The sequence below is a fragment of the Ursus maritimus genome, unplaced genomic scaffold (genome assembly GCF_017311325.1).
Source record: "Ursus maritimus isolate PB19 unplaced genomic scaffold, ASM1731132v1 scaffold_17, whole genome shotgun sequence".
In the NCBI taxonomy this organism is placed as follows: Eukaryota; Metazoa; Chordata; class Mammalia; order Carnivora; family Ursidae; genus Ursus; species Ursus maritimus.
The window spans coordinates 47,713,378-47,734,814 of NW_024424119.1; the positions used below are offsets into that span (position 1 = coordinate 47,713,378).

Here is a 21,437-nt window from a genome sequence, read left to right on the forward strand (position 1 = left end):
GCCCGTCTTGGTTGTCATAGTGAGATGGGACGCACTGAGACTCCGGGATCCCGAGCGCTGGAAGCTAGAGGCCGGCGCCATGGAGTACACAGGGAGCCAATACATTGGGGAATATGTAGACGGGAGGTAAGGGCCTCATCTGATTCACTATGTCTCGAATATCTGTGACTGGGAAAAGACGGCTGCCTTTTTGCCTTTGCAAAGGACTATGTACCAGACGTTTTCACAAACTTTATTCCTTTTAACCTTCAGGACACCCTTCACGTAGGATTGTTTATTCCCATTTTACAACTCAGGAAAATGAGACCCAGTGAAGTATAGCGCCTTGCTCAAGGACACATATCTAATAAGCGGCAGATACATATTCATTCCATATATACTTGTGTGTTTGCTATCTGCCAGTTTTAGGTACGGGGATTAAAAATATTAAAAATGTCAAGATCCTTGCTGTCATGGAGCTTACGGTCTAGTTGGTGTATTGCCAATAAACAAAGAAATGAGAAGATAATTTCAGATAGTGGCTTTGCCTGAATCTTCCCCTTCCCCACAGCAACCCTAGGAGGTAGATATCATCCTCGTTTTGCAGATGGGAAAAGTGAGGCTCAGAGTAACTGTGTAACTTGCTCAGAGTCCTGGTTGGTATTGAGCAGATCAGGGATCAAAACCCAGGTCCGACTCCAAAGCTCATGTGTTTCCTACTATGGAGTCCTGCTGCTGAGCTCCCACAGAGGACACATCCAATCGAGGCAGTCCTTGAAGGCTTTCTGGAGGGGAAAATATTTGAAATGGACCTTGAAGTTTGGGTAGGATTTAGATGGGTAGAGATGCAAGGTGAAGAATGTTTCCAGGCAGAGGGAACAGCATGAGCAATAATAGTTCAGAGGATTTACCAGTGGAAGAGCAGGCAGTTCAGTGTGACTGGAGTGTTGGATGTGTCTAGAGGAGAGTGAGAGCTAGAGCTGGAAGGGTGGGTCTGTGCTCCGGCATAGAGAGATTTAAGTACTGTGCACAATTCCGTGGGTGGGGGGAGCCACTGATAGATGGCTCCTTGGTAGGAGCTGGGCATTAGGAAACCTACTTTATTTCATTTCTGTATCCCTCTTCATAGTGCATATGTCACTCGGTAAATGTTGGCTGAATGGATGAATGAATGAATGAATGAATGAAATTTGAGACATGGTAATCAAAGCCTCACTATGGATTGGAGTCTTTATCTCTGTGTCCTTTTTAACTTACTTTTAATTTATAATGAAGGCTTTTTGCCTTGAGTGAATAAAAGAAAAATGGGAGGGAAGGAAAGAGAGGAAGACAAGGGAAAGAAAGAAAGAGGGAAGCAGAGTGGAAATGAGGAGATCAAGTCCGAGCCCATGGTTGTCCTAGTAAAAGGCAGCAGGATCCTGGACCAAAGCAGAGGCAGTGGAGCTTCAGGAAAGAGAAAGATGTAGAAGTTTGGGAATTTTCATTGCCAGGACTTGGCAACTGATTGGCTCCTGGTCCCACTCAGAGACTGCCTCCAGTCCCAGCTCAGTGCCCAGCTCTAGGCTTTGAACTTGGATGATTCTGGTACCATTTGTGCAAATTGAGAACTCTGAGGAGGGGCTGCTTTGGAGGAAGAGAGGATGAATTTCATTTGGGGTGAGCTGGAGATGTCTGTAGAAGGTCTGAACAGTGATATCCAGTTTGCAGTTTAAAAAAAGGGAGCGGCATCTAATCTCAGAGAACGGGTTTGATGGAGACAGAAACGGTAGATGTGATTTCGAGTAAAGACGTAAAGGAGAAAAGGCCTTCTCTCACGTGTCCTGTCTTGCAGTAGAATAAATGCAACATTGTGTTCGAGCTCTTACTCTATTTGGGGCATTCCGCTATTGTTTCATAGCTATTATTTCATCCAATTATCGCACTTTGGAGAGGAGTGTTGTCATTATCCTCATTTTATGGATGAGAAACTCAGGTTCAGAGAGGCAAAGGAGCTGCCCCAAGGTCACACAGGCACAGAGGTGGAGCCAGGCCTGGCTCAGGTTTGGCAGCCCCAGGTCTACATGACTCAGAAATTGTGCCTCGACCACAGCGCTCTCCTGCTCAGGGCCTGTGCCACGGTGGCATCTTCCTTCTTCCCTTCATTCCTTACACAGTAGCTGTTTACAGGGCACCTGTTCACATAGAATCAGGATTCTAAGAGCTGAGGATACCAAGGTCTTCCTCTCCAGGGCTTTGATTAAATAGGGAATATGAGGAATTCAATTACAATGCAAGGCAGAAAGTGCCGAGCATCCAACAGGACACATAAAAGCCTAAAGAAGTTCAGAGTTAGAAGAGGTGACTTCCAGCCAGCGGGGGAAGAATAGAGAAGGAATACAGGGATGAAGAAATGAAGGAAAGTATACTTCTTCAGGACTCACTGGATGTCAGGCCCTTTACTAGGAAAATCATTATACATTATCTAGGCTGATCTTGGGCATTAATCTCAGCCCTTTCACACACGAAGTAGGTGGTCAGCTGGCCAAGCTGGGTATCCCTGTCCTGGGCTCCTATAGAAGCTTGCTTCCCCTGTATGGCAGTTCCCACATATTCTGCAATTGCTTAATTGTGTCCCCCACTAGACCATAAGCCCCCTTGATGACAGGGATGGCACATGCCTTGATCACTGCTGTGACCTCGTTGTATCCAGCAGACCAGACTCAGCACATATGGTAGGTGTTGGTACGTAGTGGATGCTCTGTAAATATTTTTTGGGAAAAAAGGAAGGAAGGAAGGAAAACAAAAAGGTTTAGGAAGGTCTCCAAGACGATACATCTAGGAAGAGGTGAAGTAAGATTCAAGCCCATGTCCCCTGTCTGAATTTCATCCTTTTCCCAATTCTCTACAAGTGGCGTAAAGGGCAAGGGTGGGCTGGGCATGGGGGACAGGGAGGACACAGAACCAGCTGCCAGGAAACCTGACCCTAGTCTTTGCTTCACAGTGCTTCCTGTGTGGCTTTGGGCACCTCCCTCCCCTCTCTGGGCTTACCAAGGGGGCTGTTATGGGATGTGTGAGCTCTAAGACAGCCTCTAGGTGAGGGGGAAGACAAACCGACATAACTCTCTGCTCCACCCCCCACCTTCAACAATACAGACCCTCTCATTTTTGAGTTTTTGAAGGAAACGAAATGGAAATGGTGTTCTTGAACAGAATATTACTGGGACAGTAACCCCTGAGCACCCCGGGGATGCGGTTCCCACTTGCTCTCCTGTGCCTGCCAGCTCTGACCCTCTAGCTGCTCTGTGAAGGCCACTGATTTCCCTTTGTCCTTGCAGGATGGAGGGCAAAGCTGAATACATCCTCCCGACCGAAACAAAATATGTCGGGGAAATGAAGGACGGCATGTTTCATGGCCAAGGAACCCTGTACTTCCCCAGCGGGAGCCGCTACGATGCCATTTGGGAAAAGGGACTGGTCGTGAAGGTGACCAGCCTGAGGATGGGAGGTTGCAAGGGCAAAGCCTTGGATGGGAAGAGCGCCCACTACACAGCACCCTGACCTCTCCATCTGGTGCCCACCTCCTTCCATTCCCCTGCTCCCCTCCAGCCGATCTCCCAGAGCTCTGGAATCCACTCTTCTGGATCCAGAAGGGCCCCTGGAGAGGCCACGATGGGCCTGAATCCTATTGTGCTGCCAACTAACTGTGTGACCTTGGGCCCATGACTTCCCCTATAAACTGGGGACAATAGCTGTACCTCATATTGCTGCTGTAACAAATTACTATAAACTCAGTGCCTTAAAACAATAGAAATTTATTACCTTACAGTTCTGGAAGTCAGAAGTCTAAAATAAGTCAGTGGTGCTGCATTCCTTCCAGAGGCTGTAGGGGAGATCCATTTCCTTACCTTTTCCATCTTCCAGAAGTTTCCTGCGTTCCTTAGCTGGTGGCCATGCATCAATCTGACCTCTGCTTCTATCACCACATCACCTTCTCTCCGCTTTTGTCATCATCTTGTCCTCTATCCCTCTGACTCCCTTGCTCCCCTCTTATAAGGGACCTTTGAGAGGGTCCGATATTGGGCCCACCCAGATAATCCAGGAAAATCTCCCCATTTTAAGATCCTTCACTTAATCACCTCTGCAAAGTACCTTTTGCCATATAAGGTTAACATTTTTACAGGTTCCAGCAGGTGGATGTGGATATCTTGGGGGCCATTATACAGCCTGCCACGAGAGCACCAGCCACGTCCTGGAGTGGTCGTGAGTGTAAACGAGGTGTTGTCTCCAAGTGCTGTGCTCAGTACCTGGCATACAGCAGGCAGTCAGTGTTAGGTCTTAGTACTCCTGCCACCACCACTGCTGCTATCATGACAAGTCATCTAACCCAGTCAGTAGAACCTCCCCCTTTATATGCAAAAGTTTCTGTATATCTGGGACTTTGGTTTTCTCTGGGGAAAGATCTACGGCTCTCATCAGTTTCACTAATGCCCACCTAAAAAGGTTAAGGAACATTCCTTGTGTGACAGCTTGGAGAATCTAAGCCCCAGGAAGGGGATGTGACTTACCCAAGGTCACACAGTGAATTAATAGTATCGGAATTTCCACCTACGTTTCCTGATGCCCAGGCCAATGCAACCTCTACATCCTGGGGATTCCTTCAGCCCTGGGGCAGCAAAAGCAGAATGTACATGTTTGGACAAAGGGCTGTGACCCGTGGCTGTGACCTTTTTAGCTATGACTGAATGCTTACTCCATGCCAGGCACTGTGCAAAACACTTTGCCGGTACTGTCTCATCAAAACAACCCCGTGAAATATGTGCCGTTACGAGGCAGTTTTACAAATGAGGAAACCAAGGGCCGGTCATCTGCCCAGCATCTCGCAGAGAGTTGCCATATATTGAGTGCCAGTCCCAGAGCCCAGCATTATAGCCGTTCCTTCTAATCATCACGGCCCCGATAACCGGGATAGCTCTCCCCGCTCCTCTGTGGCATTGAGAAGGTGAGAACGTCACCCTCTTGCCATGACACCCGTCCGTCTTGGCAGAAGGGCTTCCTCCCACCCGCACACATGCTCCTTGTCTTCCAGGGCACGTACACCTTCTCGGATGGGCTGCAGTATGACGCCGAGCACTGGCATTACTGCGACAGCTACGATCGCAGGTTTTACACCGAGATCTGCCACGGCTTGAAGCCCGCAGGTACCCGGGCACCCTCCCTTTCCTTCACACCCAGACCAAGAGGGAAATGAAAGGCAGCCTTGTGTAAGGGGCCACGGCCCATTGAAGTCACCCTCAGATCTCCGCCATACCAGCAGGGGACCACAGGAAGGGCATGCACCACTCGGTGTCTCGGTTGCTGTCCTGCAAAAGGGGACAATAGCATCGTCCATCACACAAGTCTGTTGTAAGACCGTGCATGGAAAGTTTCCAGCAGGGTCTGGCGCGCAGTGGGTGTGCGGCCCACCTCGGCAGTCGTTGTTCCTAGTACCCGTGGTCGCACGGAAATTGAGTGGCACCGAAGGAGCATGTGCCCTGTGTACCAGGCTGTGGCTGGGGCTGTGTGTGATGCCTGTCTCACAGCATCTCCAGATGACCCACCATGCCTGCCTTTCTGGTCCCATGTTGTAGAGGAGGAAACTGAGGCTCCACACTCCAGACCTACTTCCTGCTGGCAGAACTCCTGGTGGGGGGGGCAGATCTTCCTCTCTGTTCGCCTGTATCATCAGATATCGTGTTCCATCACGGAGGGTGACAGGTGGGCCTGGAATCTGGATTCAGGGAGCAGCCACTGAAGGGGCTCACGTGTGTTTCCGGGGCTTGTGTGTGGTCAGCTGCACCTCAAGAGCATAGGTGTCGGCCCAGCTGAGACGATACATCCAAAATGACAAGTGGGAAGGTGACTGTGCAAACTCTAAGAATAAATCCTAACTTACGAAATGATGTGGTGGAGTTGACAGAGCCTGGACCTGGAAGGTCTGGGTTTGCGTCCTAAATTCCCTCTCAGTGGCTGGATGAGCCTGGGTGAGTCAGTCTCCATGAGGGCAGAAAGCTCCAGAAAGCACCCAGGTTAGAGTCCGGCAGACCTGAGCTCAAATCCTGGCTGTGTCACCTTGAATCAGATGGTTGACCAGGTGAGCCTTCTCTCCCTTTGTCTCCTTTGTCAGCAACTTCTCCCCCTTTCCATTATTAATTTGGGGGTTCCCAGGGCTCTCTGGCCTTAAGCCCTCTTCTGTAACATTCTGTACCCTCTCCCTAACCAAGCTGATTCACCTCTTAAGACTTCATTTATACCATCAGCTTCCAAACAGAGATGAAAATTCCTGAGCCCCAGGTTCCTGCAGCCAGCTTCCCCAACACCTGTATTTGGCATCCCTTACCTTGTCTGCACAGAGCTCATTTCCTTCCCCGCCAGCCCCTTCTCCCCCCGAGGATTGCTCCCTCAGAGACTGTCACCCCATCCACCTGGATGGGCCGAGTCCTGCCTTCCTCTTTCCCCCTGCACATGCAGCCACCTGGTCCTATGGATTCCACCTCTCAGAGGTGTTCCTTCATCTGTTCATTAAATAATTGTTGACTGAGCACCACCATACGCCACGCAGGTTTCCTTCATCCTGTCTGGTGCTGCTGTGTCCCAGACCTCCATCCTCTCCCCTCGATTACCTAGTCTCCTGAGATCTAGGTTTGACTCGCTCCAGGCCATTCCGCACCCCACGGTCACGATCATCTTTGAAGAACATGACTCTGATTGCCACTCTCCCCCACCCCCACCCTGCCACCCACTCTGCAGTGCTTCCTCCATACCCTCATGAGAAGGTTCCAGATTCTTAAAATGACTTGCATTCTATGGCTCCTGCCACTGTGCCCAGCCTTAGCCCGCACCACCGGCCCCTCTTGGATTTGCTCTCCTTCCTCGCCATGCTGGCTCTATCTTTGTTCCTTGAAAAGACCACGGTCTTTCCTGCTGTTCCCTCTGCTGGGATGTTGTACCCCCTCACTGCACCCGAATAACTCCTTCCCAACCCTCAGGTCTCCGCGTATTGTCCCTTTGTCTGGGGCCCCTTCCCTGAATTCCCGGACGAGGCAAGGTCTCCCTGTGGCATACCACGGAGCAGCCAGGGCTGATCCCCGGAGCCCTGTCATGAGTGGACAGCAGGTCTCTTTCCGCACCGACTGAGCTCCGTGAGGGCGGGGGCTCTGTCTTGGTCTCTGCTGTGTCCCCAGTGCCTGGCACATTGCTTGGCACCTAGCAGGCGCTCAGCGAAGAGTGACACAGGGAGGATAATAGTGGCATCACAGCAGGGGGAGACGCGGTGTGGGAGTTAAGGCCACGACATTAAATCTCCTGAGCGTCTACTCTGTGTCGGACACGGGCCGGGCCCCAGGGGACAGTCTCTGCCTTCAAGGAGCTACCAGTCTAGATGCCACTTGAGAACTTTGTCGGTGGCGCCTCCTGGGTTAGTTACGACAGGGCCTGGACCCTGTCATGGGCTCCTCACCCCGACGGAAGCCTGTAGGCGAGGAAAGAGCCTCTGGCCTCAGGCCTTCAGCTGTCCTGTGGCGACCGGTTTTGTCAAAGGTGGGGCTGGGCCAGACTCGTGGGCAGTGCAGTGACCTTCCCTGTGTCCTTCCTTCTCCTCCGGCGACTCCCAACACGGCAACTTCATCCTAAGTACCCACTGCCTTGCCAAGTCCCCAGGCACTTGGCAGAGCTCCGCAACCACCGCCTCTCAGCCTCAGGGGCAGGGGGAAGCTGAATCAGCCCCTTCCCCTCCTCTCTGAGTATCTGTGAGACGGCACTGGCGCGAGGCTCCGGGGAGAGAATGGCTGGAAAGTGCTTGGCGTGAGTGAGAGCCCGGTAACTGTCAGCCGGTAGTGTATACAGATGGTATCAGTAACCAGCAGAAAGCCGCCTGTGGGCAGGACCCAACCCTGCACCGTGACCAAGGTGCTGGGCTCAGTGGGCATCCGGCCCTCAGTCCAGAGAACGGGGAATTCCAGGAAACGCAAGTTAGAAAGAAGCTGGGAAGTTATTTATTCCAACCTTGTACCCATTACTCAGGCCTCAGCCTTCCAAGATACTCAACACACAGGCCACTGTGACCGACAAGTTGCACCAACTCCTCTCGAGCTCCCAGTGGTGCCAATGTCTGCAGCCTAACATAGAGGTTTCGCGGCTGGGTGCCTAGCTGCTTCCTAGCCAGAGAGTCTGGGGCGAGTTACTTGCCCTCTCTGAGCCTGTTTTCACATCTGTAAATGGGGCCCCAGGGTTGCTGTGAGAATTAAGTGAAATAGCAGGAGTCAAGCATTTAATGAATTTCCAGGCACAGGATAAGCACTGACTAAATGGCAGCATTTAGTGGTATGTTGGTAAGAGTCAAAGTTGATCCCCGCCCACCTGACCCGTTTCTTCCTGCTGTTCTCCTTATGCACGCCCTGCCCCGCCAGGTTTCCTGAGTGAGGCTGAAGGCTCACGCCTCTGGCCTCTGCCCACCCCTTGCATGCCATCCCTCCTCTAGACACGCCTTTCTATCCACATGGCGGACGTGATGCATCGACAGGATTTCTCTGCCTCCAGAACCTATAGGCCCTTGTCTTGGTGTCCCCAGAAATGGAGCATGGGGTCACGGGAAGAAGTTGGGGGTCTAGTCTCTAAGCCTCTGCTCCCAGAGCCATTTTCAGGAAGCTGCTCTGGGGTACTGCTCCTTTGCTTTTGCTCTGGGCTCTGAATAGCGGGGAACCAGACAAAAGTGGACTTTAGGGGGACTGGGTTTAGATTTGGCTTTGGTCAATTATCCGTTGTATCCTTTCAAGGTATCTCTCAACTCACCAATATGGACCCACCTAGAAAAATCCCTCAGGGCTGCTATGACTGTGGAGATGGCTTCTATAACCCGGCCACGAGGATAATCAAAGACTACAGGAATCGCTTCCTGAGAAATGCAGGTATGTCCATTCTGACACGCCGGGATGTGTGTTTTCTCTTCTCTCACCCCCACGTAGCTGTGTGCATATGTGTGCACACACATGCGTGCATTTTGGTAAGAAAGAAACTTTTGCTGACAAAAGACAAAAATTATGATCTGAATGGTTCACAGTCGGGAGTTCTCATGGCTGATGAGTCCCTACATAGTCATGGAGTGAAGCCAAGGACAGTGGTTAATTGTGACAGCACAGAAGCGTAGCACTAAAAGGATTAAACTACAGATTTCCGCATGCTTTCCTTTGGCTAGTATCTAATGAACACCGACTGTGTACTAGACACTGTGTGTGGTGTGGGCAGCAAAGCTGGGCAAAGCTAGACACAAACCCCCTTACTCCTGGAGCTCGCGTTTTGACAGGTAGAGGACAAGTACTAGAAGGGGTTGATCGCGTCGTGGGAAAAACACAATTAAAGGCGAAAACATGGCCCTAGGTGGGGAGGACGGGAGATAAATGTGGGGAGTCCCAGGGAGGTGGAAGTGATGCTGTGGGAGCACAAAGAAGGGCAAATTCAGAGGGTTTCAAGAAGGAAATGACAGCTTAAAGGAGACCCAGAGAATAATTGGGAGTTGACCACAGGGCATGGGGAGAGGTTTTCCAGAGAGGAAACAGCACAGGTAAAGGTCAAGAAGGTGAATGATACCATGTGGTCCAAGAATGCTGCTGGCCCCTCAGCCAGGGGAGTACCTTGGAGGATCCAGCACTTCCGTTGGTAAGTGAACGTAAGCTGATCAGACTGAGACTTACAGTAACCAAACTCACAGGAGGCCGAGTACAAATAAGAACAAGAATGTTTTCTTCAGCATGGTGATTCCTAACCTTTCTCTTTCTTGGAGTCACCATCCCACAAGGAATAACAAGAGCTATGGACCCTCTTCCTAGAAAAATGACCACATGTGCACACGCATAAACCTACATGTTCACACACACACACACACACACACACGTGTACATTTTGCATGTAGTCTAATTGGGGGTTCTTCTAAAGACCCAGGTCAAGAAACTCTGCTCTAAAATGAGAAAGAAACTGCCGGGGAGACCAGGAGGCCCGGACTGGCTGGTGAAAGCCTCCTCTCCCTACAGGGACATTTATTCAGTGAGTCGGTGGTGATCAGCCTTATGGTGCTGGGATAAGAGCAAAGGGGATTGTCAGCTGATGTTGTGGCTAAACGCTGGAGCCGAGCGCTCGGGGAGCCCTAAGCCACTGGTGCTCCTGGAGGAACATGGCAAATGCTCACATTCTAAGTCCCCTGGCAGTTTTCTCTCATGACTTCCCGTTTTCCACTCACAGAGTAGACTGTGTAGGGCACTAATTCTTCTGGGTGTTGACAGGCTCACTATGAAGTTTCTGGATCAAGGAAACTGAGGAGATGCCGAGTTATACAAAGCCGAACAGCTTCACCTATTGAAGGGCTTCCCAGGGCCATTCACATGCTAATATGCTTTGTACTTTTCCTTCCTGGCACTCATGTCAACTGTAATGAAATCCTCGTTTGTGTGAGTAACGGCTGGACGTCTGTCTCTGCCCCGAGACTGTAAGATCCATGTGAGCAGGAACCCTGGCTCTGCATCAGGCAGAGCCCAGTCAGGAAAACAGAGAGAATTTAGTATCAGGAGATACTGGAGAACTGAAAAAGCAAAAGGAGGGCATTGAGGAAGCAAAGAAAGTCACTGCAGGGAGCAGCGACCCCCCCCCCTTTCCTGGAGGGGAAAGCCTGAGACTGGGATATTGGAACCTAGAGGGTTGAGAGAGGGACCCCCAGAAGGGGCAACCCAGACCTCTGAGCAGGGCCCACTGCCCAGAGGGGCATCTGGAGAGAGAGCCTATACAGCTGATGTTAGGGGCTCGGGGGAAAACTGGAAACCGGAAGTGAATCAGCCTTTTGCTGACGTGACACTGACACGAACAACAAGCCACACAGAAAAGAAGGTGCCCCTCTGTCTCCGCATGCATACCTTGCAGCACCTAACTGGGGGTCAGCCGGCAGAGCGGAATTGTCAGTCATGTGGTCCCGGTCCTGACTGCAAAGTGAGAAGAGAAGGGCGGCTCTGGAGCTGAGAGTAGCTTCGTCACTGGCACGGTGCCCCTGTGCTTTTGTACACACTCTTCTGTCCTACAAAGATAACACGTGTGTGCCTTTCTGTGTAACTAGCTGCAAATATCGTTCATACAAATACAAAGATGCTCTCACCGTTCCTCCTTGGGGGGAGTTTCTGGGGGATGAAGGGCAATTGATCAGGGGAACTCATCACCTGGCTGGGATGCAGGGTGTCAAGTCAGGAAAAGGGTACTGGAAGTGATGGGTCTAAAAGAATGAGCAGGGATTTCATTAGCAGGCATGTTGGGAAGGGCATTCCAGGTAGAGGGAACAGCACATGCAAAGACACAGAGGCATAAATAAAAAAGGCAAGGTGTTCCTGGGGAATCAGAAATTGTGGCTCCTAGAATCCTGTGGGCAAAAGCCATGCTTGATAATAAAATTAAAAACGCATGATGAGATGAACAGATAGATCACTGGGGATTTGTGGAGCAATGAAGATACTCTGTGCAATACTACAGCGATGGCCCCGCGTTACTGTACGTTCATCCAGACCCGCTGGATGTTCTGCACCAGAGCGAACCCGCCTGTAAACTTTGGATGACATGAGGTGTCCGTGTGGTTTCCGCAAATGCACCACCCGGGTGGAGAGGGTCGATGACGGAGAGGCCAGGCAGGCGTGCGGGTAGGGGGCATACAGAAAAGCTCTGTACCTTCCTCTCAGTTTTGTTGTGAGCCTAAAACTGCTCTAAAAAAAAAAAACAAACCCAGCCTTTGAAAAAATGCATCATGAGAAGGGAAGGCCGTTCTTAGGAGGTTTGGAGAAGGACAGACACTGATGACTATTTGGTCAACGAACATTTATTGACTAGTTGATGTGGGTCTGACTTTGGGTTAGGCAGCATCCCCAAATCTTCTCTCAGGGAGCAGGAGAAACTGACGGTAGATCAGAGTTGCTACAAGGGAACGTAGTAGGGATACCTAACCTGGAGGTCCGCGTCAGCGGACCAGGGTCGTTTCCTGGAAAGAGCAAGATCTAACGGGAAGCCTGAAGAAGAGGGACAAGTGCAGCAGGGTTGGGAAGAATGAAAGGCAGAGGGAACAGCATGTGCCAAGGATAAGATGGGGGAGAACACCGCACATTTATGGGCCTACAAGTAGTTTGGGAGCATGAGACAACAATATGTCAAGGGAAGAAGAGCAAGAGAGGAAGCCCAAGGGGTGGGAAGGGGGAGGGCAGTACGTTTCCACCTGAGGGCAACAGGGGAACAAGGGAAGGTTTCGGGCAGGTAGCATAGTAACTGAGTCATCATTTAGGGATTTCTCTGGCTGCATATAGAGAAGGGGCCAAACGGGGTGAGACTAGATAGGAAAGATGGTGAGATGGCTAGAGAGGGTACCCGAAGGGCCCCAGGCCCCAGTGTTGTGTCCCAGAGACCCAGGTTCCGGGTCCTGGCCCAGCTCTCGGGCTGCCTGCTGGCTGACCCTGGGCCAGCGCCTTCCCTCTCTGGGCCCCTTGTTCTTCATCTGTAAAATGAGGGAGTTGGGCTGGATAATTTCTAGGGTCCTACCAACCTTAAGAGTCTACGATGGAGGAGAAAGGTAGCCAAGGGGTATTTTGGTCCTGATATTATAGGACAGTTGGAGTTTGGAGTGTCCCAAAAACCACTAAAAGGAGTCTCTGTTTGTGGCCACCTAGTCATTACCTTTGACTCACCTCACCCGGCCGGGGACCGATTCGGACTTCTGTCCATCTCCTGTTTTCTCTGGGGCCCTTTCTCCCCTGCATTCTGGTCTGCCCCCATAAACAGTGCTTCCTGTTGGCGTCCTGAAGGTGCAGGGCTGCTGGCGATGCAGGCCCATGGTGGTGCCTGAGGCCATCCCAGGATAAACAGAGTGGCCTGAGCCACTGCTATTATCAAGTACATGCCACCTGGGTGGGTCAGAGCCGGGGACGCTCTTTTTATAGGAGGTCACCGGCGGGGGCACCAGCAGAAGGGTCACCTTTGGTTCACCTTCGGGGCTCTCCGGATGGCCCCGGCTCCTCCCCGGCCTCGCCCTGGCTTCAGTCCCCAGGCAGAGAAGCTTGCTTTAGGCCTGACTCGGAAAGCCTTAGCCTGCTGAACCACAAACGGCCGAGTGCCAAGCACGCTTGACACACCCGGGTTTGCACACTTGGGCTTTGACACTGCCTTTCTTGCCTGGGGAGGGTGGTACCTGCTTGCTGGATTGTGGGGAGAATTTAAATCCATCCTTCCACTCATCAAAAAGCTTCTGAGTGCCAACAGTGTGCCAGGCTTTGGGGATCCATGCCGGCAGGAAACCTCTCAGACCGTGGCTCTCCAAGCCTTGGACCCTGGCCCCAAGTAAGCACCCAGCACACACACAAGCACACACATGTGGACATATTCTTTGTATATAAGCTGTACGAGGATGTTCTCTATTCTTTAAAAACTTCTGGTTGCTATGCACTAAATGGATTTCACAACCCTCTTAAGGATTGGGACCCACCATCCCACCATTGATAGATCATTGTTTTAGGCAGCCTTCCCTGACCACCTCTTCCCATCCCCTCCGTCTCCTGCGCTGCTGGGTTAGATGTCCCGCCTCTGTGCCCCCACAAGCCTTCCTAACAACACTTAGCCCACAACTGTAGAAGTATCTTTATTTGCCTCCCCCCCCCACTAGAAGAACAGCTTCTTGAGGGCAGGGACCATGTAACTATGTCTGATTCACCATTGGGTCCCCTGTACCCCACACAGGTCCCCAGACATGGAGCTGATTAAATCTTTCTGGAAGAAACGCAGGCAGGCGGGCAGGCGACTTACCTACAAGCCCCTCCTCTTCTTCAACAAATTAATACAAAATTCAGTCCCTGGCACCTAATAGACAACTTACTATTTAGAATAATAAAAACAACCCATTGTGCTTCTCTGCACCTCCAAGTTTTCAAACCTCTTAAGCTTTGAAAAACTTAAAAACTTCAGCATTAAGGGTCTCAAACCTGTGACCCTCCAGCCAAATCTGGTCTGTATCCTTTTTGTTTGGCTGTGGCCCCATGCTTGAAATTGCTCGCATGTGGGTGCCTCCGTGGGGCACGTATGGCCCAGGTCCCCACCTCTCCTTGAGGTCCAGGCCTCGGTGGTGTCAGTCATTTCCAGGGCCCACCTCAAAGCTTTTGCACTCAGGAACAGTGCATACCCTGGGAAATTCCCACGCACCCAGTGAGCTGGGAACGGGCGAGGCCTGACATTAGGGAACTAGGGCATGAGTAATGAATGACAGACCAGCGAGGGTGAGGCTGGGTTCGAACCCACTCCCATCTTCCTGCAAGGCCCCTGATCATTCCACTGCACTCTGCGGCTGCCTCTGCTGGGACCATAAAACCACACAAGGCAGCAAGCCCATGCAGGCAGTATTCCACTCAATACAGCAGACACAAAGCAAAACAGAGACGGAGTCAGGACTTGCCTCCCATAGGAGGCTGGGAGAGGTCGGAGAGGGAGCCTGGTGTGGCGGTTAAAAGCCCAGGATCTGCAGTATGGCTGGCCCCTGGTCCCTGGACCCGCCACTGGCCTGCTGTGTGAACATGGCTAGCTAGCTTCTTGTCTCCTTTTGGAGGCTCCATTTCCTCATCTGTAAAATGGGCATTCTGGTAGTTGACTTAATCTGGAGGAGTTGTGGTGAGGAAAAATGAGATTAAGGATGCACGACACCTGGCCGAAGGCCCGTCCGTGTCCAGTGATGAGCCACCAGGACTGTTAGCATGATGATTACTCACTCGGGCTGGAGGAGGTTGAAGAGAAGGGAGGCCCCTGGGATTAGCTGAGATTTCTCCGTTGCTCGAGCAACAAAGAGGCTGTGGGGAGAAATGAGACTGGATATGCTACACTGTCGGCCTCCTCAGGGCTTCTGCTTGGGAAAATAAAAGCTACTGAAACATTAGGCTCTGTGGGCTCTTGATTATGACGTTTAGAGCCTCCCTGTTTCATCTACCACCCCATGTTCTGGCTCAACCCGACCAGCTGCTTACACCGATAAGCACACCTCTGTTCTCACCTCACATGCTTCTTCAGTCCAGGATGCCCTTCCTCCTCCTCTCCACCTGTCACAGTCCTCCCCACCTCTGTGCTTGGCCCATAACGGGAGGCCACGGAAGAATGGCCTGGAGCACCCACGGCTCGGGGAAGGGAAACAGGGAACGGCATGGTCATTACGGAGGACCCTTGCCAGGCCCTTGCTGGTCATGGTATCTGCTTACCTCCTCGGCTTTTCCCTGCTATCCCAAGGGCATCCCTCAGTTGGCAAGGAGGACACCTGGTCTCAGATAGGTTAATACCTTGTCCCTGGTCACACAGCTGGTGACAGAGTCAGAGCCTATCCCAACTATTGCCCAAATTCTGTTCTTTTCAGCTTTGTGTCCTAGTTTATTCCTTACTCAGCCATGGCCCTTCCTCCACAGAGCCATGCCTCATTCATGGTGGGTCCTCCACGGAGCACAGGTCCTGCGCCCCGCGGGAGCTCAGTGTTATGCCCAAATGGATGAAAAGGCCCATTTTAGAGTCTTAAGACAAAAACACCGCAGTCCCCAAAATGAGATGCTACCTTATTTGATAAAGGGTCCTTTACATACTGTGGGCCAATAAGGACGCTTTCGAAGATATTAGAGATAATTACCTTTAATATGGTGGGAAATTGGGAGATTAACCCTTAGCCTCCTACCCATCCCTCTCATTCTGCTCAGGAAGGATCCGCCAGGGCTGTGTTAGCAGTTTGTACGTGTGTCTCTTCATGTAGCCGTTGCTTGCCTCAACGTTACTGGTAGGAATCATTTGCAAAATAACTGCACCACTAATCCTTACTCCCTCCCTGCAATTAATGACACCCCATGCGAGTGTCTCAGATGAAAGGCACATTATTAATATTCAAAGGAAAAAACCCTCGTAACCATTTTAACATATACAACTAACAATGAACTAAATTTGCTTTGTGGAAGACAGAGAGTGAGCATCCCAAATTAGTTTATGTAAAAGCTGAAATTCTTCCCCGAAAGGTCTCAGTACCATCCTCAAAGAATATCCTGATCATCAGAAATGCCGTCAAGATTCCCGCCAACATTATCCCCTTTGTTGTCTGAAATGTCGAATCAAGCACATCTGGCAAATGTCCTAGAGCTCACAAATCTTTCAAACAGCGTATAATTCCCAATGGTTAAAGAGATAACGCCACCGCTTAATCGTGCTGCTCTTCAAAATAGCACCAACTTTCCTTCAATCAGAAACAATGGCTTGGGCTTCTTAAAAATATCACATACCAGTGATTATTTGCAGAGAGGGCCCCTTTGCGTTTGAACCTCTGGGTTCCAGACAGAATTTAAAATCAAGATCACCAGCCTCATTTGAATGTATGCTCAGTTAAATGGACAATGGCGGGGGAGGAATATGAATGGGGGTCCAGAAAGAGACGTGGTCCGTGTGTTTCGGAGGCTTTGGCAGGTGCGGGCTGGCTTCCCCCCTCGCACCAAGGTGAGAGCTGACCTTGACTGAGCATTTCCCAGACACCGGACACCCAACTAAGAGGGTGGGGAGTGTTCCCGCGATCCCTGCTTGACAAATGAGGAAACTGAGACGCAGGCAGAACTAAGGCTGAGGAATCTCCCCCAGGAAACGGCAGGAACTGGGATTCACACTCAGGCGTATCTGCCTCTAGAGGTTTTTCCCCTTCTTTCCACTTGGCCGGACCAGCTCCAAGGTCATTCTGTCCAGAGAGGACAGAGAGCTTCCAAACGTTGCCGATCTGCTTCCCGCCCAAGTTTAGGAAAGTTGCATAGTGAACACCTAGAAATGAAAGACCACTTGGTCGTCTGAGGCTCTCTGGCATTATTGCACAGGTGAAAGCTGGAAACATCCCGAATGTGCAACAGGGGTAACTGAGTAAATAATACAGGGTGTCTTCTTATGATAAACTTGAGGCTGCTACTAAAATGGCAGTCCAGGAATGGACCGATCGCTATACAAAGGGACACTGTTTTATTTCGGAGGAAAAAGCAGGATAATAAAAACAAGCAGCATTGGGGCGCCTGGGTGGCACAGTCGTTCGTTAAGCGTCTGCCTTCGGCTCAGGGCGTGATCCCGGCGTTCTGGGATTGAGCCCCACATCAGGCTCCTCCGCTATGAGCCTGCTTCTTCCTCTCCCACTCCCCCTGCTTGTGTTCCCTCTCTCGCTGGCTGTCTCTCTCTCTGTCAAATAAATAAATAAAATCTTTAAAAAAAAAAAAACAAGCAGCATTTACTGAGTGCTTCCTATGTTACAGACCCTGGTCTGAGCATGTCGCATAGTTTATTTTATTTTATTTCACTTCATCTCATCCTCACGGTCACCCTGGGAAGCGGCAGTCTTCATTATCCCCACTTCACAGATGATGAAACTGAGGTGAGGTGAAATGCGTTGCCCAAAGTCACACAGGTCATAAGCGGCAGACCTGGAACTGGGCCCTGGGTCTCGCTGACTGAAAGCTGAGGACGGCCTTCAAGCGGGTTCTGGAGTTTACTCGTGAAAGAAGGGAAAGAGCCGGGGAAGGGGGGGAGGACCCTCCTTCGAAGATTGCAGTGGTGGTTCTTTTTCCCGAGAGACTTCCCCACATTTTTGCTCCAAAACTGGCCAAAGAACAAGACTCCCAGTGCCCCCGACAGACCAAGACTCCTGGAATTTTGAGGCCTTCCTCTGACAGGTGAAAAACCCGAGGCCCCGCACAGCCCGCGCGTGGTCGTGTCGGGCAGGACCGGCCCCCACCGCCAGCCGGGCCTCCTTCCCCAGCGAACCCGGGCTGCCTCGCCGCAAGGCCTCCCTCGCGGTTTTGGCAAAATGGCCCAGCGAGTCCCCTGCCCGGGCCCTCCCGCCGGCATCTCGCCGTGACACAAAAGGCAATTTGCCCAAATGTGATAATCACCTGGAGGCTGGCACGCAGGGCCCTCCCTGCCTTATCTGGGGTATTGTTAGCAGCGCCGTAATGAAGGCTCTGTGGAGGGATAATATCACACTTGTGACTGCCAAGGAAAATGCCTGCGCGACCACACACCCCGCCAGCAGACTTGGGCATCTGCCTGAAGCAGAAAGGGTGGGAAGGGAAGATGACGACAAGCACTGGAGGCCCCTGCTGCGCCAGGGACTCACCACCTCCCGGTCTTTTGAGGGGTGTATCGTCACCTCTGCTTGGTCGCTGGGGAAACTGAGGCTCACAGACGGGTGCAGCCAGGAAAGGGAGGCATCGGGATTTGAACCCAGGCCTCTCTGACACCAGAGACCACGCTCTGAACTCAGAGAGGCTGTGGCCTTTTCTGAATCCTGAAACTCTCCGAGAAGCTGGGCAAAGCTATCGAACTTCTCCCCAGAGGAAGACACTGGAACCCGCCCACAGAAGTTTGCCTACAGAGGGCGGAATCAGTCCCCTGTCCAGGTCTTGTAGGAAAAACACCCCGCCGGGCTTACTGCCTCTCCCTGACCTGCCAGAATCACCCATTGCTCCCTCTCTCCCCCACCCCAATTCCAAGAGCCCTGGAAATTCCCCTCCCGCAGAGTGCCATCAGATTCTGGTAACAATAAGTCCCCACCCCCACGGCAGCCTCCTGGAGGCATCCAAAGGACACAACTTCCCCTTCGGTCACAGAGTCGGAGTCGGAGTCGACCCCAGGCTGGCCAAAGTCAGGGCTTGTTTTGTCTCCTTGAATAGAAGGGAATGCAAGGCCGGAGCCCAGGGGGCAGGAGCTCTGCGTCTCTACCTCAGCCCAAACTCTGGAACTCGAGGCAGTTGGCTGAAAGTCCTGCTCGGCCTCCTGGAGAGGGAGGCAGGTTTCCAAGTGGGGCTTTGGAACAGGCCCCGTCAGCCCCCAGCTCTGCCATGTGCTGTCTGTGTGATCTAGGGCTAGTCTCTCAGTGTCTCTGAACGTCGGTCTCCTCACCTGAAAAGTCGGGGGGCAGGGGGTGGAGAATAGGACCTTCCTTACGGGGTTGTGGTGAGCGTTAGCGAGGTGACACAGAGGGTAGAGCAAAAGCAGTGTCTGGCCCACGAGGAGCTTCAAGTACAAGAACGACGGCAGGGATCCCAATCGTGATTACTTACATCCTGGGGGAATCTTTGAAGGAGGGCCTCCTTCATTCCATGCCCCAAAGGGAGGAGCCAGCGGCACAGCGGCAACCTGTCCTCTGCCGTCCACCCACCTGCTTCTGATGGGGACTCCAAGACTGGGCTGCAGGCCATCTCTCTGTCCAGCCCTTGGCATTGTTCCTCATTGTCATCATTCTTATCCACCTAGAGCCCAACACCTCTAAGACCATCCCCACCGCCCAGACACAGATCTTCACCAGGGTCTCCCTGGGGGCCCAGACTCTGCATCCACCCCTTTCGACCAGCATGCTCTGGGGGAAGCAGATACATACCCAGTCACCGGATCTGGGATGGGCGCTCCCTGGACAGAAGCGTGGGGCCTGCAGGGAGTCTAATTGTACAAAACACTGTAGTGAACCTTCTACCCCGCAAACATCGTTCTGAAATGAACGTCAACCCTAAAAATAAGTATGTGGAAAGAAGTCCAGCATAATTCCAAATTCCTATGATGTCTATGTTAATGTTTAACTTGAAATATCACATATGAGATTCTTTCTCCAAAACACCGGGAGTGCCCATGCTTTGTTGGTGCCAGAAGCCAGAAGCCAGAAGCACTGTGTGCTGGGGGAGCGGCGAGAAGAGCCTGACTGTGCCCCAGGTGTAGCTGTGATGCTGTCCTGAAAAAGGGGGTGTTTGGCGAGGCCTTAAAGGATGAGAGGTGGATTTCGCTGATGGAAGGGAAGGAACAAAGCACAGAGAGATGCAGGGACATAGGGCCCCCACGATGGAGCGCCTGAGACTAGGTCTTGTGTTGGGGGATGGAGGAAGGGTCAAAGGGGTGTCTCCTTTCAGCAGGGATGGACAGACTGAGCTTCGACAGGCATGTAGGAATACAGCCAAGCTGGGCGTTTAAGGCCCAGGGACCCAGTGTGGGGCAGAGAGAGCCTTGAATGCTGTCCTTCAGACAGCGATGACTAAAGGCATGACAGTTACAGAGAGGTTTTCCAGGGAAGCATGTAGTGGCTGAGGGCTGCAGGTCTGGAGATAGACTTGGGCCTGCCCCCGTGCCCACTCACTGGCTGGGTGCGCTTGGGCAGATGACCTCACCTCTCTGAGCCTCAGGACCCTCATCTATGAAATGGGGGTGCTAGCAGTGAATTCGCAAGACTCCTAGGAGGCTTGAGCTCTAGTCTGCCAGGCGTTCTGTAGATTCTTAACATCCTAACACCCCTCCTGGCCGGCCCCGCTGCCAAAGCCTTAATTCAGCCTTCAGCATCTGCTGACTGGAGGACAGAGGTCCCAACTGCCAGGCCTGTCCCCTTCAGCCCATGTCCACACACAGCTGGAGAGCAGGGGCAGAAGGGAGCAATGGTCAGAGCAAAGGCTGTGGGGCCCGGGCCAACTGAGTGACCTTGGCCTTGGCACGTTGCTTCCCTGAGCTGCCTGCGTACGGCGGCTAGACGTGATGAACATGTGTCGTGAACACAGATTCCACTATGGGTGCTTGAAAAGCAGAAGTGGGGGAGCAAGAAGAATAGGAATGGAAGCTCTTTGGCACCTTTCCTCCACTGGCTCCCGATGGGGTGTGGGGAGACGTGAATCCGTAGGTCTCTGGCCCTGCGTGCCTCCTGTTGGAGGAGCGCCTTGCCACACTCAGGATGATTCTGGTATTTAGGGATATGTCTTTTTTAACAAGCCAGCTGTGCATCTGGACTTCAACAGCAGAAATGACTGTGTCTCAACGGTGTCAGAATACCAACTGCTTAGCACTAACTGCTACGTCCGTCCGTCCTCAGTACGGGGCCTTCCTAAGAGATTCCCAAGGGGCATTATGACTCGGGGCACTTTCCCTCCACCAACTGACCAGAGCACTTTCCCTCCACCAACTGACCAGAGCACCCAAAACTCCTACCTGAGACAATGCCAGCTGTGCATACGACAGATGTTGATGAGGAGTGTGTGAGATCACGTGCAAGTGCTCCCTAACCCTAGGTGGCCATCCTCCCGCTCCGACTCACCGCTTCCAGGCACAGCCCAAATCCAGTCCTAAGTCTGACTTTGGAGGCCTCACCCCAGTTGTTTCAACATATTAAAACAAAACATACCACACTCCCACATTAAATATATATATTTTTTGCCATTATAACTTTGAAAGGATTTTTCACATTTTGTTGGTAAATTGTTGGACTACCAGTCGGGCTGAGACTTCTAGAGAGCCGTATGCATACTGGAGAATTCTTGCAAAATGAGGAAAGCAAGCCTACAAACTGATTTCAAGTGTAATAACATTGTTTGGATTTCTTAATGTAATAATTAAGTCTGAATGCATTAATTGTAACATCTGTTCATTTCCGTTCT

General features: G+C 51.7%; 1 protein-coding gene across 1 annotated transcript; it reads left to right on the forward strand.

Moving 5' to 3' along the window:
- Nucleotides 1–79: 79 nt before the first annotated feature.
- MORN5 (MORN repeat containing 5) lies at nt 80–8,864 on the forward strand. The gene is made up of 3 exons (XM_008698811.2): nt 80–126; nt 3,294–3,441; nt 8,769–8,864. The coding sequence occupies exons 1-3, from the start codon at nt 80–82 to the stop codon at nt 8,862–8,864; spliced, it is 291 nt and encodes a 96-aa protein (XP_008697033.1).
- The last annotated feature ends 12,573 nt before the right edge of the window (nt 8,865–21,437 follow it).

Coding starts and splice junctions, on each gene's coding strand:
- MORN5 (XM_008698811.2), top strand. CDS start 80: ATGGAGTACACAGGGAGCCAATACATTGGGGAATATGTAGACGGGAG. Junction 127..3,293: donor GGGGAATATGTAGACGGGAG/GTAAGGGCCTCA, acceptor TTGTCCTTGCAG/GATGGAGGGCAAAGCTGAAT. Junction 3,442..8,768: donor AAAAGGGACTGGTCGTGAAG/GTGACCAGCCTG, acceptor TATCCTTTCAAG/GTATCTCTCAACTCACCAAT.